This window comes from Meleagris gallopavo, chromosome 9, assembly GCF_000146605.3.
Source record: "Meleagris gallopavo isolate NT-WF06-2002-E0010 breed Aviagen turkey brand Nicholas breeding stock chromosome 9, Turkey_5.1, whole genome shotgun sequence".
Lineage (NCBI taxonomy): Eukaryota > Metazoa > Chordata > Aves > Galliformes > Phasianidae > Meleagris > Meleagris gallopavo.
In genome coordinates, this window is record NC_015019.2 from 13,578,361 (window position 1) to 13,599,814 (window position 21,454).

General features: G+C 39.2%; 1 protein-coding gene across 1 annotated transcript in view; it reads right to left on the reverse strand.

The window, feature by feature from the left end:
• Nucleotides 1–21,454, reverse strand: part of TMEM164 (transmembrane protein 164) — a 40,354-nt gene that overhangs the window by 10,257 nt on the left and 8,643 nt on the right. The window contains exons 2-4 of the mRNA XM_003208440.3: nucleotides 16,009–16,058; nucleotides 14,644–14,710; nucleotides 4,644–4,722 (exon numbers count right to left, since the gene is read on the reverse strand). Of these exons, the coding sequence (XP_003208488.1) occupies nucleotides 4,644–4,722; nucleotides 14,644–14,710; nucleotides 16,009–16,058 (196 nt within the window). The remainder of the gene's footprint in view (nucleotides 1–4,643; nucleotides 4,723–14,643; nucleotides 14,711–16,008; nucleotides 16,059–21,454) is intronic.

Below are 21,454 nucleotides of genomic sequence, written 5' to 3' on the forward strand. Positions count from 1 at the left end.
TGTGGCAGAGGCACTGTCCCCTCCCCTTCCTCTCCAGCTTCCTTAAACCAAACAAGATTATCCTAAATGACCACACCACAAGAGATTGTAGTATGAGCCTACAGCCAGAGCAGCACAAATCTCTTGCTACTGAACAGTGCCACAACTACCCTACTGCTCTGAGCACTCCGCTCCAAGCACTGCACCAGCCACTTACATCTAACACAGGGGATCCAGGGGCAGAGATATGCTGAAATAGGAACACAGGAACTGTCAAGGGAAGAGTGGGAGCATGATCAGATGAGAGTGAACCTTACACAATGCACAACACTTAACAGATCTATAAGATTAGGAGGTACATTGGAAGAGATGTACCCCTCATTACAAAGTATTTCACCGAGGCTGGAGATAAACTAGATTTATGACAACCTAACTGTATTTAAATACAAAATCAAAGTTTTCCTGGATTGCTAATGTTTACCATAAACCCTGATCTATAACTTCATTTAAAAGATATGGAAGACTATCATTAAATACAAGCAAGAGTCACAAAATGGCAAAGTGGCTGAGAAAGGGTACAACAGCTAAAAACGTGTTTAAATGTGCTGATATCCCACTCTTGCCAGCAAATCCTTAGTAGCAAAAAGAAGAGCATAAGTTCGGTTCCCCAGCTGCTTTAATTGCACTTCCTTGTTTACAGCTACAGGAAAACTGATCCTTCCATCTGTGCCTCTTATGTGTTCTACATCTTACAACTGAGCCCAGCATCTCATTAGGTAAAACACACTGCAGTGCCCTTAAGAAAGCTGGCTCTACAGAGCAGCTTCTGTCCAACTTCTGAAGCATCACAGCAGCATGCTTTGTTGCAGAGGGAAGTTTGTGAGCTTCTACTGACTTTCTCACATTGCTAGAAAATTCTTCTCTTCTTCAAAGCTGCCACCTTTGAAGGCAGCTAGATCAAAAAGAGAAAGGCCTCATGACTTCAGTCAGAGAGAAAGTTTCTTTTTTGCTTATGAGAAATACATATAAGCTGAAAAGCCTCTCTTTACTCCTAGCAAACAACTAAAGTACTGAGGATCAATCTATCTGTCCATTTGTGCACAGCTGTACAACAACAGCTCTTAAAGAGATGAAGCCAGATTGACTTGACTGTCCAGAGTTTGCCCAAAAGGAGATTTTATTATTCCCTAAATTACAACCAAATTAATTTACCATCTCCACAGTATGTACAACCTCCTTTTGAACTTTGAGAATTTGCACAGCCATTTTAGCAGAGTGAACGCTAGCGACCCTTCCCCCTGCAGGAGAAAGCATCAGAATCATGCAGCAATTAAGTGACACCAAAACAAAGGCCTCTGATTAAGCATGTAAGATCTTCAGGTACTGTTCATACACCAGATTGCACCTTAAAGTAACAAAACCCTAAGAACACCAACATCCATGTCTACTTCATCATGTTATTAAATCTACCAAACAATAGTGGGGATCTCAGAACTCAAGAAAGAACATCTCAACACTGCTGTTAGGGAGTCCCTAGAAATTAACTCTTATTCCAAACCACTGTGGAATGATACCATTCAGTCACAACTTTCAGAAAATAACAATTCCACTTGAAGCTCTGAAATCAGGGGCACACCTTATCTTGTCAAATCCCTCAAAAAACTGGCAAAGTAGCTTGAGGACTAAGATGGTCAGAAACTGAGATCTGAGGCTACTGAAGTGCGGACTGGAAACTTTTCATTGTGTTAAGAGTATACAGTTGGCAAAACTCAGTCCTCTAAGACAGAACTGAAAGTTTCTAATACTTTGTTCTTAGAAGGTCAGGTTAATAATGCACTGTTGAAATAGCTTTGACAGCTCATGACATCACATTTGCTCAGCTGCCATCTCCCTAAGCCTTCTACCAGCCATCTGTATCCCAGTAGCAAAAAGCATACTTACTTGCGCATACTTGTATGTTTTAGAAGACCAGCTGAGTTGTAATTAATGTGTTTTTCCATGAAGAGGTTGACTCCCTGCTCAAAATTCACGCTGCTGTGGTTCCATCTTCTTCCCTCCACCCTAACACTTCATTTCTTTCACCTCCCTTCTGCCAGTCCTAGCATCCATCCGATGCCACAGTAATCCAACCCAGGAACTACAAAGCCGTGGCATACATCACAGGGCAGTGAGGGTCTCACTCCTGAGGACAACGAAAAGCAGCGACCATATACACAATTCTGCATCCATCCTATTACTCTGGTTCAGCCTATCTAGCTATTTCAGGAATGCTGTATCCTGCCAGAGAGTAGCATAATTTTTGGCAGAGTTCACAGGCTGTATTCGTCCAGCAAGAAAGCTGCAAATAGCAGATGCGTTTCATGAAAGAGCTCCCTTGAGTTGGGAATCTTCTGTGCTGACCTATTATATCTGCATCTGCTGATATTATATCTTATCTCTGCTGTACATGAGACCCTCTTACTGAAGTTAAGAGACATATGAACCAAATCAGCATTTAGTTTGCCTAGGCTGGCATACATATGTATGTATACATAAATAAGTGCACTTTTAGAAAGGAAATATGTTAGAAGGTTAAGTAATGAAATTTGTACTCAATACAGAGGGAGAAGGAAGAGGAGAGAGATGCCTTATCCCTGAATAAGAACACATCCCTGAGCAATGAGCCCTCAGTGAGTTCACTAAGTGACACTGCTGAGAGATGCTCAGAGCTCACCCTTCAATTTGAGTGACAAGAGGGGACATGAAGGCGATACTGGCAGCGCAACGTGACCTGTCTTCTCCACTGTAAGGAGTAACAGGGAGAGAAGAAAAAGAATTACAGCCCTCCTTACTGTCACCCAGTTTCCTGTCCAAAAGAAAATGCTTTAACAGGTAACTGAGTCTGCGTGCATGACTGATGTTTGATTAGCATGCCAACAAAACCTGACATGCCATTCTCTGCCGAATGAGCCTCAGATCATCTCTGCTCAGTCCTCCTTAAAGGAATATTAACACTGAGTTCCTAACAAAGCAGTCAGTGATATCAGTAGGTTCCCAATAAAAGGAGTGAAGGATTACACTTTTTCCGCATAAAATCCATTCAATTTTTCCATTTTTTTCTACCAATTTTCTTCTCCCAATTATAACCTACAATTTGCTGATGGAAATTTCTGTTTAAAATACAAAAATAAAGCTGCATGACAATCAACATCAATGGTGATAAAGCAATTTGCATGGGATACAGTTAGAATAAAGGATATGATCTACTCAAAGCATCTTTAAGCAAGTGTAAGTAAAATAACAATATTAGCACATGATAGCAGGCTAATTTTCACAACATTCATACATTTAACCTCCTGTGGCATTAGTCATAACTACTTAAAAATTTTATGGATCTTTGGTTAATGAGGTATTACAGTCAGTGAGGTGGCCAGGAGCTGATCACATTAAGAAACTGAAGAATTGAGTTGCACAGTATTGAGTTGGAATAATTAGCCAACATTTTGCATAGAAACATCACTGCTATCATTTCAACATTAGATGGCAGCAAATACCTGTACGCTGAGAACAGGCAAACATTTACAAGAACACATTAGGGTGACAACTGTACAACACAAAGCCCTTGACTACAGTCTAATCAGCCCCAAACAAGTATCTTAAAATGACACATTATACAGGAACTTCAAAGACACAAGAAGAACTGAGGTGGTGACACCACATGAGCTTAGTGCGTCGTTGCCTACAGCAGCACACGGCTGGTCACTCTTCTTAGCCCCCCTCCTTTCTGTAACAATTACAAGTTTGCATAATTTCTACATCTAAATCACATCTTAACATTCTGACAAACTGCACTACCAAAGATGGACTAAAATAAAGCATGGCCAGCATATGCCACTAGCAAGAGAGAAAAGAGTGACTTAATGAATTATGGTACTTTACCCTCTACATCACTTTTATTTAGTTTCACTCAGTAGTGGGCAGGAAAAAGGTTATAGACCTATATTGCAAATCATAAGTGATTGCTAGTATAAAATACAAAACACCACTGTGGAAGAGGCTGACTGAGCTTGTTCTAAGTATTCTTCAAATTGACATCACACCCCTGGTATTGTCATTAAAGGCTACTAACAGCTGGACCATACATTACAATACTTTATTTCCTGTATGAAACTATTCAGCTCTGATAGAAAATGCAGGTTGAGGCAAATCAACACTGAGGGAAAGACAGCATCATACTAGATGCAGATATACAGCATTAATTTCTAGGGAGCAATGATCAGAGTACTGCTGCGTAGTGGAACGATTTTGAATTCCAGATTTTATGAACTATTATAGTACAACATAATGCAAGACAGTAGAATGAATGTCAAGCAAGTTAGCTCATAGCCCTAATGCATCTCACAAGGGACATGCAAGAAAGCAATAGTCTTGAAGACACAGCACACAACATAGAACATTACAAGATGCCAGAGGCTACTCAAGGCGACAAAACATTAGGCCAACACGTGCTAGGTACACAAATCTTTGTTTTATGTTATCAGAGATGCAACTCCAACATACCACCAGAAACTGTTAGGTAACAACATACAGCAGAGAGCACGAATAGACTTTGTGGTAACCATTTAGCACAGCTAGTTCAATGGCTAGAACCAATTCAACATAGGAAGGGTAAATTGCCAACCTACCTCCTTTTCTCAGCAGATAGATGGGCACAACATAGAGCATCACATGCTGGATGTAATAAATTTCCATTTCAAATGGAAGCTGAGGAATAAGGAAAAATATTTGTGAAGAAAAATATTTGTAAACATATTTCATCATTAACAACTGGAACCATTTTCCTTAAGCCCCGTCACAGTGCATTCTGTTCAGTTCTTTTGTCACCTATGGCTGTTACCAAAGCAATGGCAGACGTTAATGGTCAGTGCTCAGAAAATGCACTTAGCTGTACCCATTCCATCTCCCTCACCACAAACACAATGCAGTATTTCTCAATGAGAATTCTCAAAATTGGTCTGAAGCACAACAAAGGAGGCAAAACATAAAATTGCTCTTTTCCTTTTCCTCATTAATGTAAATTTCCAGTAACAATGCAAAACCCCAAAGTAATCAAAACAGGAACTATATTCACAAAGACAACAAACTTATAAAAGAAAATTTTTCTGTTAGTTTGTGTGAGATAGAATTCCATAGAAATGACTTTTGCTTACAACCATTTTTAAATACATGAAAGAAATTGCTAAGGGATTCTGTTCAAAAATCAAAAGAACGGCTTGCTTTATGGCAACGTGCATGAATATGTGGAACAGCCCAGTGTCTCTAACACAACAGGTGATATCAATCAGTCTTCAAGCTGCAGAAGGATGCAAATAAACAAGTAATCAGTTAGTGGTAAATCAAGTTTTCCTCACCTGCTCACAGTTTTTTGGAAAACTGCAATTCATCATCTGCATATCCATGTAACTTTCACAGGACAAGTCAGACAGACTGCACTAAAATAATACTCTGCTAAAAATAACTTGAACCACAACTCCCAGTTCAATCTGAGCCCCTTAATCCCAGCCCAACTAATTCTAGCTCTTGATCAGCTAGAAGAAGTGGCAGACTGTTCTGAATGTCATTCCATCTGTAATTGGTTTTGCCTATATCTACGTGTTAAAAGATTCAAATTAAAGATTCAGAATTCAACCTCTTGTTGCAGCTTCCTTACAAAGCTGAAAAACATGGTTTACTATTTTATTTCAGATGTGAAAAAATGGACAATACTACTGAGTCTGAATTCTCATAGGAGCAAAGCAAACCCATTAGTTTTGACTCAAATGTAGTATCATTCTACAAGCTAACATGAAACCAGATGCAAGTACTACTTTCTTGGCTTTTGTTCCAATTCTAAACAAACAATTAACTAGGAAGAAAAAAAAATCAATAAGAGCCTTCCCTTTTTGTTATTGTTCCAAGACAATGAACTCAAAATATTGAAACAGAAACATTACAAAAAGTTCTACATCAACAGAATTGAAGATAGGATCTTCACACAGTTCAGTTTTCTTCTTATAGAACAGCTAATAAACAGCAGGTAAGTAATACAGTGAGGTTTGAAATTCTAAAAAAATATATATATATATATATATATATATATATATATTTTTAAGATGTTAAAACCATCAGCTGGATTTTTTTAGTGTTGGCATCCCTGAGCTGACACTATCACTGTCCTGTGTGCAAACTCCAAGATGTTCTGCCAGCTCCTGGGAAACAGCAAAAAACCTTCCATACAATCTGCTGGGTGATTTTATTCCAAGGATTCTACACCAAAACATAGAAGTATGTGAGATAATAGCAGGCAAAAGCAAGAGCTTCACTAAAGTTGTAAGGTGTAGTGAATTTGAATCTTTTCTTCTGTTGCCCACTGAAAGACACTGAGAGCAAAGAAAGGGGATCAAAACAATTCAGAAAGAAGCTAACACGGTTTTTCTCACTGGAGGAAAGATCTGTACCTCTACCTGGTGGAGCCACACATTTGAGAAACAACAGATCCTGATACACACAACACAGTATGGGAAACTTACTCCTGCCAAGCAGCATTCTCTGTTCAGTCTCTGTTCTTTCAGAAGGGCTCCTGCACTCACTGAGCTGTGAGGGTCAGTTACACAAACACGATGTTCAGGACACTTCTGAGAACAGAGCAACAGTTGTTTTCCTGCAGTAGTGTTGACAGTATTTTTGTTTGTGTGAAACAAAACATTCTTTTCCCCACTATGAAAGATTGTTTGTTCTGAAGATGGGTGCATTTCCTGGCATAGAGCTGAAAGTGCATAGTTTCTGTACAGCCAAACACTCACACTGTGCAGTCAGACAACAAACAGAAGAACACACGCAAAAGATGGGCTACGAAGCTGTACACAGCAGCTGGCTCACCCAGTTCTAAAGGTCTCATCTGTAAGTTACTTCATCCATAAAACACTCATTTGCAGATAGCAGGCAGGTATCCTGTACCTGTAACAGAAAACTGAAAGCAAAGAGAAGGAGGAAGGGATCACCTGTAGGGCCAGGACGTAAAGATCCTCTTCAGCAGGCGATGGAGACTGAGAAATTCAGAAACCAAAAAACCTCTTATTCACACAATATAAAGTAAATCGAAGAGCTACGTTGGTCCATCTTGTCTTTGACTGTAGGTGCTCACAAAGGCCACGTGTATCTAAACTTGGGCTTTGGCAATCTCTGAAGCAGGCCCTGGTCCCAGGCTTGTCCTCTCCTTGTTTCTGAGAGGGAAAATCTTGCAGCCACTCTAAAGGGTGGTACCTCTCTCATAGCAAACTGATGGAGTACGGATTAAAAAACCCTATTTTTCCTCCACCTGTCCCCTACAGAGTGCCAGAAACACTGGTTATTTGTTCCCAAGATACACCAGCCTAAAGTCAGTATATTAAACTGCCAAATTATTTCACGTATTTTTGGACTCTTCTCTCCCTTACCAGCATCATGCTTTCCTGCATTTCGTCCCATCCCTTCCATGGAGTTTTAGAGTAACTAATGGTACAAGACAAAAGGACAGATTATCTATTGCTGCTATTAACTTGCACTCTAGGCTCCCTGACAGTCTCAATGAATACAAAGTACAGGCTACCTTGCTACTGAAAATAAGTAAATTTTTCTCCTTTAAAGATTCTTGTTTGCAGAAAAGCAGATCTGCTCCTCGTTCATTCATTGGTATATCAAAATCAAAACATGCTAACAAAGCACTCTGTAACCGAGCATTCAGACCTCTCATTTTTAACATGTAGTAATGACGTTTCTGTTCAAAACTAAATGGTGTTTTGTTCTTCCAGGAAGAACAGCAGCCTATGATGCAGATTCCAAAGTGCCACACTCCCCAGGCACATGCTTAAAGGTCCTCTGCTAAGTGCCAAGAACAGCGAGCACGCACTGAGCCTCATCCCAGGGAGCGGTCAGTTACGCTCAGAGCTACTGGGCTAAATAAACACCATTTCATTGCTTGCAAACCTGAGGGAAAGAGAAACTGTATGACGAAGGATTAGAGCACACCTTGTTCCTTCTGAGTAAAAGTCACAGCCATCAACAGCAGTTCTCTGAGCGTGTAACAGGGTAACCTAACATAAACGTGGTTCTGTCCTAGGGAAGCAGTGAGCTCCTTCCATTGACTGCACTAAGCTTGGGAAAAAAATAATCTCAATTCAGTGCAGTCTTAAGCCCAAAAGTCAGATATTCATATGAAAGCTTCCCTCCAGAAGGTGCAGCACAAGATCCATTTAAACTAGCTTAAACCCACTGTGACAAGGCAGCTGCTTTTCAGTGCACTATGAGGTTGCTACTTTGTTGTTTTCTGAAAGTACTCCTCCTTCTGTTAATTATTTATACTTTAACTGTATAACAACAGCTCAAGTACTGTACCTAGAAGAGCTCTCATTCCATCGTCCCCCTGTAAGGACAGCAGAGCATGACAGAAAAAAGGAATTGAAGGATTTCAATTCCCAGGTCCTAGCCTTTTCTATAGCACAACCAGCACAAACTAGTCATCCTGTATCAGTGGCTTTCTTGAACATCAGCAGTAAATCAGGTTTGTAATCTGTGACAATTAGTTTGTTAAATGTGATCGGTAATCCAGAAATTAAAACCACAGACAGGTTTTTTTATTTCACTACTAAAGCAAATCATAGCATAGATCAATCAAAGAAGAGGAATACAAAGGTATACTAAACATAAAACTCATAGGCAAACAGCTGCTAGGCCTAGGTAATGAGTAACGGTTATCCCTCAGCACATTCAGGATTGTGACAGCAAATCACTTACTTGGTAGAGGAGAAATAGTGCCAGAGAAGATCAGAACAGTCCAAAGACAGACGTGAAGACTTCAAACAAACAAGCAAAAAGCCAACAAAAATACACAATGACAAAGAAGGGGCTTTTTGAAAAGAGTTTTATCAGGATTCATTTCTCCAGCAGACATCCCAACAGGCAAAAGGCCAAGACGCTGCACAGTGCTCCAACCACTGCTACACTACCTGGGCATTTTTGCAGCTCAGACACCTCCAGCTTACCTGACATAGAGAGAAAAGCAACCTCCATTTATGTGAAGAGAGAGAAAGAGTGGAAAGAAAGAAATATGATGATGAAATAAAAGGAATACCAGGGCTGCAAAAAACATCTGCAGAGAAGGATTAAACATTCATGTGACATGTGAAAGTCTGAAGCAGCTTTCCATAGTTTTACTGCAACTATTTCTTGCCATTGTATTTAGGGGCAGTGTTTCAGTTGCCTGTCACACATCCTCTTCTTTGTACACTATAAAAACAAATTCTCAAAAAAAATTCCAAGTAAGTGTGTCAGTCAGCATCCATCCTCACAGCTGTTCTACACAACCCAGGCAGTACAGAGAATGAGAGCTGAATTTCCTTAAAGAAGCACTAACTTAAGTTTTATCTAGTTCTCATTTTCAGCTAACCCTGTTAGTGCAGAGAACATATACTGAGGGAAAGAATCAGCATCTGTACCTGCTACCGAAGTATTAGCAAGTGTGAGCACAGTCTTAAGAGTTATAGGAAAGCATCTGTTATGTCTGCAGAGTAAAGATGCAGTAGATCACAGGACTAGGAATGTGACTACTTTTACTAGACTACAAAAGCCAGAAAATCCAGGTAGGCTAAAAGCTTGCAGGATTCCAACCCATAAAACACCCAAATTCTGACAACCTGTAAGAGACCTTTTTTCTTGGTGTGCAGCTACTGAGGATGAAGTTTACTAAGAAAGCCAGGAGAACATGGAGCTCAGTGCAACACTGTTCTCAGCAGAATGCATTTCTCCTTCCGTCAGGGTTTTGAGTATTTGACCAGCATTACACACGAAGTTTACCGTGTTTCAAAGACATCACTGTCTCGTGATCGGCCCATTTTTATCATACAGATCAGCTCCCATTAATGACACTGTGGGCTCAATCAGGCATTTACAGAGTTAAGTGTAAAAAAGTTTTAGGTAATAAATAATACTAGTTTCAGAAATAGTATTTTCCAGTTCCTCTAGAGATAATATTTGGACTACTTCCCACCACCAGCAGGAGGTAGATTTTTATTATCAAGTAAAGGTGTGATTGTAGGTTGCATTTACAGGTATCATTTCGATACACAGAGTAGAGGTAACAGCTGAAAGATGCAGAAATATGGACTTTAGGACCTACTGGCAACCAAAGCACAGTTTCCCTACAGACTCCAGCATGCAACTGTCCTGTTATTTTTCCTTGTGCCAGACAGATTAGGCCAGTTTAGCTATAATGCCACATCCTACCAAAACTTATCCCATTTTGCTGTTCAGACAAAGGCATCTCAGACAAACTGTTGAGTGCTGTGAATTGTTTATCACCTTAACGTGCAATAGAAATGCAGTGGACAAAGATCAGAGGTACTGCACACTGTGTACAGTGAGTACTGCTTAGAGTTTGATTCTGGTCCTAAAACAGATTTAGAATGTGTAACTCTCGAGCCAAATAGCTCTAATAATAGAATTCAGCAGCTTCTAGAAACATTGAAACTGCACCATCCCAGCTGCATCCCAGCAAGTTCAACATCTCTGGGACTTGTCCTAATTTTTACTTTATCTATATCAAAATTTTCAGGACATCAACTGGAAAAAACAACAATATCATATACTTTAAAACCAGCAGCAAGTTTCCTTTAAAATTTGATCACTGCAATCAAGTTCAAACAATGATAGTTACTCTGAAGGCTTGGTTTATGTGGTAGTTAGATGAGATTATTCACATAGCTGGGATATTAGAACATCCCATATAACTTAAACAGAGTAAGAAGAAGTTACTTATTTCTATATTTCTCATACACTTCCAGCGTCCCACCTGGCATCCTAACAATATGATTCCTTTAGCATCTTCTCTAACGTCTTAACATCTTTAGCTAAAATCTGATTGAGTTTTCCAGATGCAAGACTTCAGCATTTAAGGCTAGATCTCAAACCCTTATCACAGCTTCTCACTAAATGAGTGTGTATGCTTGCCTCACAACTTGTGAAGCCAGTTGGGTAGTTCATTATCTCACATACCAGATGACTTGTTCTTACCGTGGCATTTTGTAGCATAAATAGGCCTATCATTCAAGTTCCTTAAGTAACACTATTCCATCCCCCTCCTGTCAAAGTGATGCCCTTCCAGTACTGAAAATACAAAGTTGATTCGCTGAGCATCTTAAGCACAGCACAGCATTCATCTTATGGTCACCTATAACTCCATGCTTCTATTATGTACAAATCCACTTGTTCCTAAACATCCATCCGTCAGGTGACAATTAACTTTTCATTCCCTATCCATAAGTTGCAAAATGCAGAAGATATTTACAAAGAAAAAAAATACTTCTAATATTTTCTCCTGCTCTCACTAATGATTCACAATTGGCTGGTGTGTACACACTACTGCTGAACTTGCTAAGTTAGCAGGCTAATTTAGCCAAGGGACTACAGGTCACCAGTAAGCATCTGCTGTCTGTAAGATAACCAAGAGACAATCCACTTGGAAGAGAGGCTAAGCAGAATGTCAGCTCAAGACAATGAAAACTATGCATCTCCTAAGCTTAAAACACATCTTATGTGATGAAAGATAACAGCAACCCACCTTCGTGCTCAGTGAAACATACCAGTTTGGTTCTACAGGTTCACAAAGTGATGAGACAACAGCCTTCTGCTTTTCAGTGCACACAGGCCTCAGAACTCTTGCTCATCTGTCCCTAGACAGCATCTCCCTCCCCACTTCTACAGCAACAGTTGTGTCAGGTGCCCAACCTTTCATGCTCTTAGTTTGTGCCAGACACAATATATTACAACTGTTTACAGACAATTAAGAACACAACATCTTTGTATTGAAATGTATACACTAAAATATACTTCTTAAAATATCACACCAGTGAAATCAAAAAAAGATGAGGTATATTCTTGGCCGAATCAAACATCTCTTCATTTAGATACTATAAAACAACATGGACAGAATTCATGTGTTTTTTGTTTGTTTTTAACTCCTAAGTTGTAAGAGAAATTTCTTGCTTTTGTTACAATGTCAGTGTAATTGACAGTAACATTTACAGAGCAGAATGTGTATCTACCATGACAGAATTTGGGCCAAAGCAGCCATGCTATAAAACATCACCCAAATTATTTTATGCCTGAAGAAACACTGAAAAGAGACAAGCCTGGCAAGCAGCTGTTAAGCCAAAAATAACCTAAGCTGTATTTACTCCAAAAATACTTGCTCTTGGACATTATCCTTTGCCTCCTTTATCCCTAATTAAGGACAGATTTTTATAAGTAGTCCATATTTTTCCCGTTTAATCTCCACTTCCCTCATTTAAATGAGATCTTCAAAACAGCACAGAAAACACAAGTTAATAAATAAATATTTCAACATTTTAACCTGAGAAGGTAATGTAGAAAAGTATTTTGTTATGCTAAGCTTAAGAACTAGATAGTTTGAAATACAAAGTGAGGTTTGTGCTCCCACATATCAGGGAAAATCAGTACAGTATATACATTTTTTTAATGTCCCTTCAGCAGGAATTAGTTTTATTAAAACACACTGGCAAACTGCACATAAGCAGCTATATATGTATATATATGTACATAGACACACACATGCATACACACATGCATGAATATATATTTTTCCCATTTGTAATGCTTTATATATTTTTCCACCTATATAGAAAAGAATATACATAGTTAAAGAGAAGGAAAGACAAAATAAAACTTGAATAAACTCTGTGGTTACTTTACTACTAAAATCTGAATAATGACTCAACTTGGTGTATGCATGTGTTTCATGCATTGAGGAAAGTCCTTACTGATATATAAAAGCCTACAGACGGATAATCCTCTCTCCAGTAATTAAACTGTGTCTCAGGGGAAATTTTTCTTATCTTAAACAGAGGAAGAAGGAAAGCATACACAAGTCCAAAGTAAGACTCAGTTTTCAAGTCTCCTAGATACAGTGTGGACAGTCAACATGGCATATCATCAAAATTCAATACAGATGCTGACTTATAGACTTAATCCTATTAAGACTGCCTAGATTTGTAAATGGACAATCACTAATGAGATTTGTAACAGAGTCTGAAGTCCATAACAATATCATTAACTCACATGCTATGTAAATATAGATATGAATACATTATCCAGACACTGTAAACATGTAAGCAGATGAATTTAAGTGAACTCTGTTTTAAAACAGACATTTAAATGGTTGCAGAACAGAAAAGATTTTTGCAAATTAGACATGGCCCTCTATACCCAGACTAGCACATCCAAGTCCTTCATATGCTGAGGGCCCCACAGCTGAATGCAGTACTGCACAACAGCAGAGTAGAGGTGAGAATCACCTCATTTGACCTGACAACTACACTTCTGATGCTGCTCAGAACATGGTTGATTCTCTGGGCAGCAAGTGCACATTAGCAGCTCCTATTCAGTTTTACTTCCACCACATACTTCTCTGCAGGGCTCCACAGTATTTCTCAATCGATTTGTTGCCCATCCTGTATTTGTGCTTGAGACTGCCCTGACCCAGCTGCAGGACTTTGCGTTTGGTCCTGTTGAACTTCACACTGTTCACATGGGCCCACCTCTTACATCTGTCCAGGTCCCTCTGGATGGCATCCCTCCCCTCCCGTGTGTCAATAGCACCATGCAGCTTGGTGGCATCTGCAAGCTTGCTGAGAATGATCTTGATTCCACTGTCTGCACAGCCAACATGGATGTTAAATAGTGCCAGTACCAATACTAACCCCTGAGGAACACCATGTTTTACACATCTACATCTGGACATCAAGATGTTGACTGCAACTTTCTGATTGCAGCTATCCAGACAACTCTTCATCCACTGAGTGGTTCATCCATCAAATCCACATCTCTCCAACTTAAAAAAAGATGTCATGCAGGACAGTTTCCATATGCTATACCCAAATCCAGGTAGATAATACTGATTGCTCTTTTCTTATCCACCAATGCTGTAACCTCATCATAGAACAAATCTGCTTGGCACTATTTGCCTTTACTGAAGCTATGTTGGCTGTCACCAGTCACCTCTTGGTTTTCCATGGGCTTTAGCAGAGTTTCCAAGAGGATCTGCTCCATAGCCTTACCTTGCCAGACACAGAGGTGAGACTGACCAGCTCTGTTGTTTCCTGAGTCTTCCTTTTTACCCTTTTTAAAAAAGGAGTTAGATTTCTCCCTTTTCAGTAACTAGGAACTTCAGACTGCTACAACTTCTCAAATACGATGAACAGTTGCCTTAGCAACTTCACCCACAAGTTCCTTTAGAACCTCCAGATACATCAGATTAAGTCCCCTGGACTTGTGCACATGCCACACCCTATTCTATGAAGTTTATTTCAAAGCCTCTTGTGTTTTACCTCTGTTCAGAGGCCAGGCCAGAACTGTCAAAATACTTTCTTCTACACCTAGAATAAAGCAGTGTTAACTCTCCACACTGATTTATAAACATAATCACAAAAATTCCAGGATTGGAATTTTGGCTCCATCATAGAGATTTGTACCAGGATTCTACAGCCTGGTAAAATGAACTACATACAGTAAAATGAACCAAAGGTGAAATAATCTTACAGATAAAAACTTTTAGAAATAAATTAGAGAGGAAAAGGAAAGATACAATACACTCACCAGGCGTGTATTAACGACAGGAAACAGCAATGCCAAGAGAGCCCCATTCAGCATATGCATCTGCAACCTTAGAAAAGAGGAAGTTTTCAGACTGGAAATGAAATGCAGTATTTTCAATTTTTATGTAATATCTCTTCAATAAAAAGCAGTCAGTGATTTGAGAAAATTTGAATAAAGCCACAGTTAAATGCAATAACTAGGACAAAGCCTCTCTTTAAATACACATTTAAATACTTTCCTAAGTAGGACTGCTTTCTGTAATGAGCTTTGGATTCCTAGAAGGCCTAGGCTGCCCATTTGTATTAATCCAGATCATGATACAGGTTGTTAAATGCTTGGAATTTTGCTGTTTATTTGTCTTTCAGAGCTTGAAAGAGTATATTTGATAAGGTTTTACTCCTGTGCGTCTTTACATGTGTACAACTTCAAAAGTAGTGCAAACCCCAAATTGTTCTTCAAATGTCATTTATATGTCAGAGTGTCAAAAAACAAAAAGATCAGTTCTGAAAAGCAGCAAGTATTGTGGCCACTGCTTTGCAACCAGTCTTTTGGAAGTGAGCAGGAAATCCAGGATTACCCAGACACCAGGCATATTTTGCACTCTCTGAGATGAAGAGGGACTATTATGGTATCCCTGCATTTGGCCTGCTGCCTGCTCCAATAAGGAACAGCAGGAAGACGCTGCAGCCACAGAGCAGCACTTCCAAAGCACTTTCACAAGGCAGACCCCCAGAATCACTTTTCCAGTCATTTTGCATGTCCTAAGACAAGAAAGAGCAGAGCGAATCCCATAGTGGCGACCACAGCTCTTCTTGGTTACCTTTCTGTCTGGGAAACACCACGACCCTCCCCACATTCCAACAACTTATTGGGCTCTTCCTGCACACTGGAAACCCTTATCATTTCAACAATTAGTAACAATATTTTCTAAAATGCTGCTTATCTTTGAAAAAAAATACTCAAAATCAGCAAGGATTTGCTTTAGTTAATTTTCTTTTTAAAACTAGACACATACTGAGTATGTACAGTGTTCAATGAAGACCAAATACTAATTTTGGTGAGGATAATCAAAAGGTACAAGGCACATGAAATCAAGTAAGCAAGCACACATTAGTCTGTGGAAGGAGGAGTGTAGTTTCAGCTGTGACTGAAGGTGAGGTATATTGCTAGTGAGACCAAAACCATCAGAACAAAAGAACCACAGCTATGAGGCTGTGCAGTCAGCTTAAGCCATTACCTTTCTGAAGGATCATTTTTCAGCTCCTACTGAATATACATCTTAATATTTCATTACTTAAAGCTGTGATTAATTTCTAAAATACATTATGCAAAGTAGACAGAAATGTAGTAAACAGGAGGCATTACCTGAAGAGAATCATTGCAGCCCGACATGGAGGGCAAGCAAGAAGAAAAATCTGAAATATCAGAAACAAATTTAAATTAATGATATGATCTTTTAGACTCCATTATCAATATCTTTCCTTCCAAGCTCTGGATGCAACAACCCATTACTAACTAGAAGAACTGTTTTACAGTAAAGATGGAAAAGTCTAAAAAAACATTAACAAATTCAAAGGCTTACACATTTTTATGTAAATTCACATTTTCTAGATGTAAAAGGATTACACAGTACGAGCAGCATCCAGGGTTGAGTTCTGCCAATGTCTATCTGATATCACTGTTTTAAAAACAAAACAAAAACAGTCTTTCCAAGGCCTCACGTAAAGCAGAATACTGTTCTATCAACCACACAGTCCTCAGTCATCACAATCCTCACAAAGTCCTCGTGCTAGTGACCAAGTGCTTATCCCAACAGGCCTCCCTTTGCTGCAGCAGCACAGGTCCCAGTTCCTGGAGCTTTAAATTGAGATGGTTCTATAAAAGCCTCTTAGTACTTCCCACAGTAAGGCTCTCACAGTATCTGTTCTACAGATAAGCTTAGTGGTCACCTTTAAACATGCCCACTGCATCACTCAGGAGAATGTTTTCAAAAGTTCTGCAAGCATGTTGCCAATTATTAGCCACCCATTTCACAAGTCCAAGAATAACACAATACAACAAATATTATATTTGTCTTTCTTTGCAGATCACACTCCTACCATAAATAGGATCGGATTTAAATCATTATGTAGTAAACTACTGTTGCAACTATGCCCCACATAAATTCAGAAGATAATCACCATCCTTTGATACTGCTATTTAATACCTCTCACGGTAGGTTAAAGCACTACATATCAGCAAGTCTTTAGATATGAAGAGATGACAGAAGTAAGTGCTCAGTGATAATTATATTGTACGCTACTGAAAATAAGAGAATTCCTACACAGTTTGGTTTACTCTCTAGAAAAAAAAAATGTTTCAGCAAATAAATGGAATTGTGATTTTTATTGCTGTTGCCAAAACAAATTCACAATAGATCAATTCTCTGCCAACATACAAAACTATCATTAAACCACTGCAAAGTGAGAACATTTGGAGAATGTGCCTGTTTTCAGGGCAGCTCACCAGACTTTCTCTCAAGTGCTGCAGGACATATCTGTGCAGATACAGACACATCACATACCTGCTGCACAAACTGCAGAAAAGCCAGTGCCCACTATTGATCCCCTGGTTCTAAGCAGGGCTTTACTGTCATTACCAAACAATGAAAAGTAAAAGAATTCTGAATATTTTATTTCCAGTTCAGCTTAATACACCAGCATTTAGCTTTCAATTTAGTTATCAATTTTTCCAAGTTTTCAGTTCAGCTATCCTATGACTTCCCCAAGCTCCTAAGTCTGACAGACAGATGTTGCTTTTGAAGCATTGTTCATTCACATCAACATGGAAAATATTCTGCTCTTGCATTTTCTTATTTCTTTAATCTTAAAAAAAAATAAATAAAAAAGCAGCTTCCTCTTTTCTCTTTTTTTGTGCATACAGAGAAACAGGAGTGTGTCTTAATCACATCACTCACTTCCTTTCCTGACACCATGCAGAGTGCTCCAAATACCAAGTCTGCGTGCTGCCTCCTGGCTGAGTATCACCACGGAGGATCAACAATAACTAATATTAAGGATTATGGCACTGTTATACAGGTTGAGATGAACATCTATAAAAGTACTTCATTACCATGAAGACCAACAAGACGACCAACAGATGCACAGCTACTTATTTCCAGTTCAGCTCCACTGTAAGAAACAGTTTTGAGAACTAATGAGGCAAAACAAGGATTTAATATTTCCAACTATGCAACTCCCTTGGTTGGGGGGAATCTTTCAGAAAACAGGTTTGAGGGCAACAGAGAAAGTTAGAACGTTTATGCTCAAGCTTTACAGTAACAGATCTTCAAATGTTTCAGCGCTAGCAAATTAACACCGAGCACTTTCTCTCTAAACATGGAAGTACTTTCCCATGATAAATGAACCTCATAATCTGTTAAAAGGGACTCTTCACAAGAAACATTTGTATTTGATTTTCAAAGAACTGTGTCACTGAGTAGATTTAAACATCATAAAAAGCATTTCTGTGAGTTCAGTTCACACAGTAATAAATGGCCCGAAAATAATCAAGCTCCCAGCAGACAAGCTTGCAAGCTCTAACACAAGTGTTCACGTCCCCATCCCAAAATCATACTACATTTCTCTGTCATACTGGAAATAAAATCCTTTCCTTGTGGGGAAAAAAAACAGCAGTTTGAACACCGAACAACATCATATCAAATTAGTGCATAGCTGTGAAGAATTCCCAGCCTCTGCTTCCCTGCTGGCACTCCCAAGGATTTACACACACAGCCCATCTCAGGTGTTGCCCCACCTCCTCACTGGGAGAAAACCAAGCTATAAGATACCCTCCTTTGTGTTACATGTCATACAATAAAGTCAGGGCACAGTTCTGACTGCTCCCATCCACCCTGACCTCTCTCCAAAAAGCACAGAGATGACAAGCATGACCAAAAGACTCTTCAGCCTGTTAAAAAATGGACAAACAAACCTTGTAGGATGTTAAGTAAGAGAAAGAGAAGGTACAAAATCACGAGTAGCCTTGAAGAAACATACAGGCCAGTCGTAGGAGGGGATAGCACTGTGAATAAGGACATTCAAGTCCTTTCCACCAGCACAGGACCAGAAGATTACCCAGGAATAAGCTGTAAAGAAATTCACAACGCTGTTAGATTGGCAAACTGAGGTTAACTTCAACTTTAAGGATCGTGATGAAGGTAGAAGTCAAAGTCAGAGTAATTTCTAACTGCTCTGCCATAAATACCATTGTCCATCCCAATGGGAAATATTTCTAGCATGAGAAACTGCCTGGCCAGCACCCCCTGCACAAGCCCAAGTACAAAGGTCACACCACAGCACATGACAGATCAGCAGGGCTGTTACCATTTGAAGACTGCAATGTACAGGATTGCTCTGCTTAACTGTTCCTTTACCAAGACAAAATCAGAAAGAAACAGACCTCATTACTAACTCAGAGATGGGTTGCAAATCCATCTATTCCATGTTCCCCTTCTTTGAGCCATACTCTAAAAGAAAAAGTTGTAAGTAATATCCATGGGATTAGGACAGACTGGAAAGTAAAAGGAAAAGGATGGTGCTTTTCTCCTGTAGCAGTAAATTTTAAATTCTAAAGCACACATGTATGTGAGTTTGTCATCAGGTATTCCACGGAGTTGCCAAGAAATACCTTGTTTAAGTTCCATGAATTTCAGAGAACACTTCTTTCTTAAAGCTGATTGTATTAACTGTTTACGTTGCCGTAGCAAGCAGAAGAGCCTGTATATAAAAAGCCTACTCTGAAGACTGTAAGATCATAACTTTACTTGAGTGTACTGAGAAAGCTTCTTTAACCACTAGCATGATCATGTGAAAGACCACAGATCTGAAAGATGCCTTGTTTCTACCTTCAGTCAAAGGAACGTTGACCTGCGGCAAAACGTTTCTTCATCTGGTTATAGATAAATTGTTCTCCTCTTTAAGGAGTGAATACAGCAAAGCCTATTAGGGCTCACTCCACCATTAAGTGAGGTCAGCAGTGAGACAGAAACACGCATAACAAATATTATCTTGTCTGATCAAAACTAACTGGAAGGACAAAAAGCAATTCAAAAGATAGCAGTGGAAGAAAAGAACAAGTCACACCACTGGTAGCCAATGACACAACACGAGGAAATGGAACAAAACCAAGGAGGTCCAGACAGGAAACTGGGAAAGATTTCTTTACCACGAAGGTGGTAAAACACTGGGAAAGGCTTCCAAGAGGCAGCGATGCCCCACGCGTGCCAGCATTCAAGTGGCGTTTGGTCAGCATCCTCAGTAACATGCTTAACTTCTGGTTAGCCCTTTCTTATGTGCATTAAGGTACTCCCCACAGCTGAAGATATTTAAAGACATTTCAAAAGCTAAAGTACCTTTTAAAGGTCAGGCTAAGTATTTTTCAGTGTGAAAAAAATTCATCCCCCTCCAGAGGTGAAACATAAGACAAGGTACATTCAAAGCTGGATAATTTATGGACAAGGCTTTAAAGCCTAAAATTCATTTTTTAAAGTAAGTTCAAAGCAATCATTCAATCATTTATCAGAAAGCAGCAGTAACAGCTCCATCATGCAGCTTCCATTCAGTGTCCAGGTTCAGTTTAGACACTGACTGTTTGTGCACAAACTATCAATTAAGCACAAAACAGCAGTATCATTTAAAAGCCATCTGTTTGCCTTCTAAAAGAAGTAACTTTAAAAAAAAGCAAAGACCAACACTGGTTTAATGTTACTCTTTGAGATTGCCAAATCTGAGGAGAGAAAGATCAGAAGATCTTACATTCTCTTTGCTAAACAGCAGCAATTTGAATTTGCTTAATATTTTAGGACAAAAGTACAGCTCTCCTACTGCAGCTTAATTGGTCCTGTAGAATTTTTTATTCAGCATTAAGAACACTCATAACTCAAAGCAACATTACTGGCAGATAATTCAGTAATACCACAGTAAGAGTCGCTCCTGTGGTCTGTAGAGCAGACTGTGAGAAATATGAGCATGTCAGTCCTTCCTTCCAGCCTCACAGCTCCACTGAGATAAAAGAAGCACACTGAACTATTTCCATCCTCTACTCTACAATCTAATGTTTCCTAAATTAACTATGGTCCCTTGGACATCCCTGGTTAGCCTTCCCTTCCATTGGTCTAGCTACTTTACTTACTTTACTCACCTTCTTTTACTGTCTGAGGTGAAAGATTTATAGATTTCTCATGTGTTAGGGTTAATTATTAACATAGGACTAAGCTACTTGTATGGTGTGCAGTAGAATTAGTTATATTAGTTAGGACATCTTAGAAACAGGGATTTCAGAGAGAAGGTGTCACTGAGCTTATTTTCCTTCCTTGTTCTCTAATCAACATTTGCACCATCCCTTTGCTGGCTGACTTACTTCCTCCTCCATTCCCAGCCTAACACAATTAGCAAAACCTGCAAAACAAACTTATTTGGGGGGGGAAAGAACAAAAAGACTGACAAAAGAAAGTAATATTCAATTCTTAACAAAATTATTTCATACTGAATTTAGATTAATTTCTATTTATACCTCTTACTGACACTGAGAGAACTTGCAAGGTTTCTCAGGAAGATATTCACGTGGATATTGGTCTGTCTTCACTTTTGTTACTTTCTCCTCTGAGCATAACATTCCATATCCACTTCCTACAGTAGCAGAATTTATGTAAGAGGCCTGCTCTACTTTTCCTCAAGTCTCCAGTGCCAGAAGGACATCTGGAACATTTTCTTGTGACATACAATTATGTGCTGGATATAAGCAGCTCTTTCAAATTGAACAATATTCCTGC